Source organism: Hyperolius riggenbachi, chromosome 3 (genome assembly GCF_040937935.1).
Source record: "Hyperolius riggenbachi isolate aHypRig1 chromosome 3, aHypRig1.pri, whole genome shotgun sequence".
Lineage (NCBI taxonomy): Eukaryota > Metazoa > Chordata > Amphibia > Anura > Hyperoliidae > Hyperolius > Hyperolius riggenbachi.
Window position 1 is genome coordinate 56777560 of NC_090648.1, and position 7630 is coordinate 56785189.

At 46.7% G+C, this 7630-nt stretch overlaps 1 protein-coding gene across 1 annotated transcript; it reads left to right on the plus strand.

Annotated features, from left to right (window-relative positions):
- Positions 1-1004: 1004 nt before the first annotated feature.
- LOC137562111 (zinc finger protein 84-like) lies at positions 1005-1985 on the plus strand. Its single transcript, XM_068273445.1, has one exon. The coding sequence runs from the start codon at positions 1005-1007 to the stop codon at positions 1983-1985; it is 981 nt and encodes a 326-aa protein (XP_068129546.1).
- The last annotated feature ends 5645 nt before the right edge of the window (positions 1986-7630 follow it).

Sequence of the window (7630 nt, forward strand, 5' to 3'; positions counted from 1 at the left end):
TTATTTGTACTGCTTATTCCTGTTTTGTCTTGTCCTGTCCTTGCGATTGTGCTGTCACCTGCGGTGGCTGATAGTGAATCGTTCAGTCTTGTTCCTAGATCGCATTCGGCCTAGTTCTAGAGGTGGTGGATCTCCCTTATCTGTATCTTGGAGTATAACCTTAGCTGTGGTTGCTACTGGTTACTCCTTCACTCTGTTTTGTCTGGAAAGAACGCTTGCTGTTGTCTTGTGTTAGACAACCGATTAGCAAGCGTTCCCGCTACCTGTTTGTCTTTGTTTTCCGTGTTCATTTGTTAGTCAGGGTTGGTACATTTTGTCACCGTGTCGCTTAACGCGTGGTGACCGTATTATTAACGCGCTTGTCACTGTTGCACATAACGTGCGGTGACCGTGTTTAGCTAGTTCATTTGTTATTTTCCTTGGCGTTCAGATTGTAGTCATTTGCTGTGTCTTCCTTACTCAATTCATGCTCTGTCTTGCTCAGTCTTGTGTTGCTGATAGCAATCACCTCTCTTGCGATTAGCTTTCTCACTCTGGTCTGTTCTGATGTGCTATGTCTACCGTCGCTGGGTGGCGACTAGATTGGTAGACATTCATATAGTCTGTCTCTGTTCTTGCTCTCTTCTGAGTTGCTACTCTGTTTATATTTCCCAGTGTTGCTTAATCGTGCAATTTCAATCTGGCATCTGTGGCTGTGCAGAGGACTTGTTCCTCTGTACTCCACAGCTCCACCTGCTGGTTGGAATTCTCCTCTACAAATATATACTGAGTGCTCTGCTTCTGTGATTGTAGCGATTTCCACCTGCTTCAGCGCACTTGGTGTGCGCTGACTCTGGAAATCACTTCCAGATCATTACAAGTATATAGTTTTATGGCACATCTATTTAATGTTTGATACACTGTCCAAGCTTCTGGGAATATAAGAATAATGACATATAATATTTTTAATTGCAGGTGGTTACAAACCTCAATCCTGCTCAACTCTGAGAATATTTTACAACAAAATGGAACTCCAGCAGCACATGATGAGTCACAGAGGAGATAAGCCGCATCAGTGCTCAGAGTGTGGGAAAAGCTTCAGTTTTCCATCACAGCTTCTAGAGCACCAGTGGAGTCACACCGGGGAGAGACAATTGTTGTGCTCAGAATGTGGGAAAGGTTTCACTAAAAAGTCAAACCTTAAAATACACCAGAGAATCCACACTGGAGAGAAGCCATTTTCTTGCTCTGAATGTGAGAAATGTTTTAGTGTCAAGGAATGCCTCATGGCTCATCAGAGGATTCATACAGGAGAGAAGCCTTTTTCCTGCTCAGAATGTGATAAATCTTTCACTCAAAAGTCAACCCTGAAAACACACCAGAGGATCCACACTGGAGGGAAACCATTCCCTTGCTCTGAATGTGGAAAATGTTTCAACTCAAAAGCAATCCTTATAGCCCATCAGATGATTCACACTGGAGAGAAACAACAGTTTTCCTGCTCTGAATGTGAAAAATCTTTCACTTGGAAGTCAACCCTCATAGCACACCGGATGATACACACGGGAGAGAAGCAGTTTTCCTGCTCAGAGTGTGGAAAATGTTTTAAACAGAAATCAGGCCTTGTGGCTCATCAGGTGATCCATACTGGAGAGAAGCCATTTTCCTGCTCTGAATGCCAGAAATGTTTTACCAAAGAGTCAATCCTCTTAGCTCACCAGAGGACTCACACTGGAGAGAAGCCATTTCCTTGCTCTGAATGTGAGAAGTCCTTCAGCACTCAACAACTGTTCAATATTCATATCCGGATTCACACTGGAGAGAAGCCATATAAATGTACAGAGTGTGACAAATGCTTCCCACAGAAGGGACATCTTATTCAGCATCAGAGAAGTCACACAGGAGAAAAGCCATTTAGTTGCTCAGAATGTGGCAAGAGCTTATCACGCCAGTCACATCTGAGGAGACATCAGAAGATACATGAGCGAGTGGATGTGAGCCTGTAAACTGTTTTTAATGAACATTTTGTTGTAGCATCACAGGATTATGATGCTTGATAAGCATAAAAGATTCATTATTATTAACATACAGCTGAGTCCCCATTATCCGGAATTCAGGCAACCGGAAGTCTCAACTAACCAGCATGTGGGGGATCTTTTTTGTAGGGGTTTTAGAGGCATTTAATATGCGTATGAGAGATAACGGCGCTGGAGACTTGGGCGCAGGACACAGCCGGTATATGGCTGATCCTGCTGCTGCACAAGTCCAGGCCATGTTAATTACTACTCCCCCTCCAGGCCGCTATGGATAGTGGGGGAATTAAATAATTCAGCTTCCAGCAATTGCTGGAAGCCGAATTAGTGTTTTAAAAGCAACTTCAGCTCCATCTTCTGACGGCGCTGAAGTTACTCCGTGTCTGCTATAGCCGTAGTTCCTATTACGGCCTATGGTGGCGCCGGCTGCGCCCAAGTCTCCTGCGCTGCTGCACCCAAGTCTTCAGCGCTGGATTCATCGTGTTCGTTTAAAATACTTAGGCCCGGTTAACATCTGCATTTTTCCGGAGCCGGCCGTACGGATCCGGCCGTCTGGATCCTGGAAAATCATTAATTTTTACAGCCAGTGTGCTGTAAAATGTCTGTTCTCCATAGGTTCCTATTGTGCTGCAAAAGCTTCCGTTTCCATTCCACTGAGCGAAACGGTCTGGAAAATTGGGTCTTGCTGCATTTTTTTGTCCGTTCAGCGGAACAGAAATCGGAACCGTACGGCCTCCAGCAATGTGTTGTAGTCTTCCTGCAGCACCTAGCAGGCTCCGGGCGGCTTTCAGGCACCATGCACAGAAGCCGGCGTGTCACCTGACCTAATGCGGGTGAGATGGCATGCTGACTTATGTGCACAGAGGATGCCGGAAAGCAACCAGGAGCCTGCTAGGAGCTGCAGGGAGACTACAACACATTGCTTGAGGCTCTGGGATTATTTTTAGGGGGAGGTCTGTGCTTGTTGGGCCAGTTGCTCAAGCAACTGACAAGCACATAAATCTGGTATCAGGCGATCCCCACTGGTGTTGAATATCAGGGAATGTGCTGTATATATTTTGGAAGCTTACCATATATACTTGAATACTAGTCGGACAACATTGTGTACAGTATTGCAGCCATTAACCCCTCCTATCCCTTAAGTGCAACCAATACCTTCTCTAGGCCCCCCAAATGCAGAAATTATTCACTCCCTTTTATGTAGCCCAGTATTTCCCCCGCCCCTTTCCTTGTTAATTGTTGTGTCCGGGACTTTCAGACCTGTTTTGTCTTGGCATTTCATTTATCAAGAAAGTGTCATTTAGCACTGGGTAAATTGCAAATGGGAATGTCACTAATACTACACACATTACTCAGTGTTGCCAGTGACTTATGTATAAGTCGACCCCTATACTTTTTTGAAGTGAATCAGACCTACATTTCTAGACTTATACTCGAGTATATACAGCATATAGCTTCAGAGACCATGGACAAACAGAGAGTATATTGTTTTTTGGTGATTTATCAAGAAACCTGAAGATGAAGTGAACTGTGATCTGCTGGTACACTAACATGTGACACATTTTAAATATGCTTGTACATTTTTTGCCCAATGGACTGTAATAATAGAATGATATCCATTTAATCAATGCTTTATTATTGTGATTTACAAAAATGTATAAATCAGAATCCAGGTGTATGTATATTTATAAAATGTACATTTACAAGTATAAAATACCTTATCATTTACTTTTTTCTTATTTTACCATCACTTACATTAGATTCTAAAAGTCTAACAGATTTGGCAGGATTTGGACTAATCCATTTCCTCATAGGGGAATCCCCTATGATGAGATGGACTAGCTACAATTAACACAGGAAAAAAATATATATTTCTTTTCAATCTGGGAGCATTGTACTCCTTATAAGTATGTGTACACGCTGATTTTCAATGTTTTAATTTTTAACGAGATTGTTCTTTTTTGATCTGTAACTATCTCTTCCAATCTGTTGTCTGCATTCACTGAATGTGCCTTTGACATGGGAGACCAGGGTTCAAATCCTGGCTATGGTCTGTACCTATTCAGAAAAAAGTCCTTGAGCAAGACTTCCTAACACTGCAGAGTCGCCCCTTGCGCCAGTTGCATAAAAATATGGGTTACAACCCCTGCACCCATGTGTGTGTGTGTGTGTGTGTGGGGGGGGGGGGACAAGACACCTCTGGGGCCTGCGCAGGGCCGTTTTGGGGAGTAGGAGGGGTCACAGAATGAGGAGAGAGCATTGGCCCCCACATCAGCAGGGAGGGGGGACACTTCCCCCTCCCTCACCTCAGGCTCCCCCTCCAGCATTAATCAGCGGTAGGAGTAGCAGCGGGCAGGAACACAAGCATAAAATGCTTCCACCGCGGAGGTCCGATGTCTAAGTGCCAGACACTACTTCCTGTTTATCAGGAAGTAGTGTCAGACGCTAAGACATCGGACCTCCGCAGTGGAAGCATGGTATGCTTGTGTTCCTGCCCGCCGCTGCTCCTACCACTGATTTATACTGGAGGGGGAGTGCTGAGGGAAAAGCCCGAGGTGAGGGAGGGGGGAGTGGTCCCCCTCCCCACCGATGTGGGGGGTCAATGCTCTCCCCTCATGCTGCGACCCCTCTTGCCCCCCACAATGGCCCTGAGTGATCCCAAAGGGGAGGGGCATCCAATTTTTCACAGGGAAGCCCAGTGAATCTAGTTACGCCCCTGCCTTGTGCCTTAGTGGCTGGAGCTCTTGAGCGCTTTGAGTCTAACAGGAGAAAAGTGCTATACAAGTGTTAGGATTATTATTTTTAGGATTATATGTGTGATTAATAGAGATGGCCCGATTTTAGGTTCACAAATGGGTTTCGCGAACTTCTGCAAAAGGTTCGGTTTGCGCAAACTTTCACGAACCGCAATAAACTTCAATGGGGATGCGAACTTTGAAAACTAGAAACATTTATGCTGGCCACAAAAGTGATGGAAAAGATGTTTCAAGGGGTCTAACACCTGGAGGGGGGCATAGATGAGTGGGATAGATGGCAAAAGTCCCGGGGAAAAATCTGGATTTGACGCAAAGCAGCGTTTTAAGGGCAGAAATAACATTGAATGCTAAATTGCAGGACTAAAGTGCTTTCAAAAATCTTGCATGTGTATACATCAAAAAAACACACGATTGGTTCACACGATGGCTAGGGGCCCCGGACCTCTCTCACTGGCCGGGGCCCCAAGGCCAACACGTGATACCTGGAGTTGAGTGCAGGTGGGCCTGGACCTCTCACACCCAGGCTCTGGACCTCTCACATCCAGAAAACCCACCAACACTGCCTCCATACTGAATGCTAAATTCAACACACACAAGCAATAGAACACAGCAGTACATGCGTCCAGCTACATTTAAAAGTGATCAGCAGGTGCTCGTCAGCCAATCAGGATACACTGTCATACACCCTTTACCTGCCATACCACATCTAGCAGCCATTAGCATTCAGGTGGGAGGCTTCAGTTGGACGCCATCGCAAGATTGCATCGCTAGCAGGACCGCCCCGTACAGGCATCCCTCCCACAGGGGTCCCTCCCTAACCGCTCACCTGTCCGCCATGTCCTAAAGCTGAAAGAAAACGTTTAAAAACACACGATTGGTTCACACGATGGCTAGGGGCCCTGGACCTCTCTCACTGGCCGGGGCCCCAAGGCCAACACGTGATACCTGGAGGGGAGTGCAGGTGGGCCTGGACCTCTCACACCCAGGCTCTGGACCTCTCACATTCAGAAAACCCACCAACACTGCCTCCATACTGAATGCTAAATTCAACACACACAAGCAATAGAACACAGCAGTACATGCATCCAGCTACATTTAAAAGTGATCAGCAGGTGCTCGTCAGCCAATCAGGATGCACTGTCATACACCCTTTACCTGCCATACCACATCTAGCAGCCATTAGCATTCAGGTGGGAGGCTTCAGTTGGACGCCATCGCAAGATTGCGTCGCTAGCAGGACAGCCCCGTGCAGGCATCCCTCCCACAGGGGTCCCTCCCTAACCGCTCACCTGTCCGCCATGTCCTAAAGCTGAAAGAAAACGTTTAAAAACACACGATTGGTTCACATGATGGCTAGGGGCCCCGGACCTCTCTCACTGGCCGGGGCCCCAAGGCCAACACGTGATACCTGGAGGGGAGTGCAGGTGGGCCTGGACCTCTCACACCCAGGCTCTGGACCTCTCACATCCAGAAAACCCACCAACACTGCCTCCATACTGAATGCTAAATTCAACACACACAAGCAATAGAACACAGCAGTACATGCATCCAGCTACATTTAAAAGTGATCAGCAGGTGCTCGTCAGCCAATCATTATGCACTGTCATACACCCTTTACCTGCCATACCACATCTAGCAGCCATTAGCATTCAGGTAAAGGGTGTATGACAGTGCATCCTGATTGGCTGACGAGCACCTGCTGATCTCTTTTAAATGTAGCTGGATGCATGTACTGCTGTGTTCTATTGCTTGTGTGTGTTGAATTTAGCATTCAGTATGGAGGCAGTGTTGGTGGGTTTTCTGGATGTGAGAGGTCCAGAGCCTGGGTGTGAGAGGTCCAGGCCCACCTGCACTCCCCTCCAGGTATCACGTGTTGGCCTTGGGGCCCCGGCCAGTGAGAGAGGTCCGGGGCCCCTAGCCATCGTGTGCGGTAGCTTCGCGCGAGTTAGAGCACAATGCGGTGATAACTTTGCTAGTGCAAAGGTTATCACGCCTAAAGTCTTTTAGGCGTGATAACTGAGTTATCACCGCTTTGTGAATCAGGCCCATTGCGTGAGCTGTACAGACAATTGTATACACCAATATACAAAATACGGAATTGGTTCTTCCGGCCTTGCTGTGATGGTGCGCAACTGCGCTCCAGTGACGTGCGTCTAGGCGTCTCCGCGTTCTCACGCGGGGGGCGTGACTGGGGACTGGGATAAGCACGGTTAGTATAAGAACGCCGCTATGGCGTCCTAATAATATGCTCTCCGCTGTCCGCCTTTGAGAAGGCCGCTAGGAAACGGCGAAACATGTTAGGCTATCTCACAGCGAGCTAGCTCCGCCATTCTGCCATCTGGGACTCCCTTTCTACCACTATACCTGGACATTGCTACGTATAGCTGGATTGGTAACTATACAAACTGCATGCATGAACTATCAATTCAGGGCCGGATCTTCATTTTAAACCTTGGAACTTTATGCCATTTGCAAGAATCATTTCAATCACTGCATCAATGTTCTGGGCTGCTGTTTAATATTATCATTGGCGGATTCCTAGCATTGGACTTTTGCTGATACCATACTGCTTGCTTTTGCACTGTTTTTTGCATTTTGTTGCAGATGCTGATGTTGTCATTGTGCTCCATGTCATGCTGTGCATATAAGAATCCATCATATGTTTGAAGCTTTACCATCAACTAACAACATGTTGACAGCCTGCTTGCCTTACTAACTACTCTTCCATCCTTTGCCCCTGCGAGTGGGGGGTACAGTTTTGTGGACACTAACAGCATGATCAACTTATAATATCTTGTCCAAGGTTATTTGAATCATCATATATCCATTGTTGCTATACCAGCCCCTGCGAGTGGGGGGCAC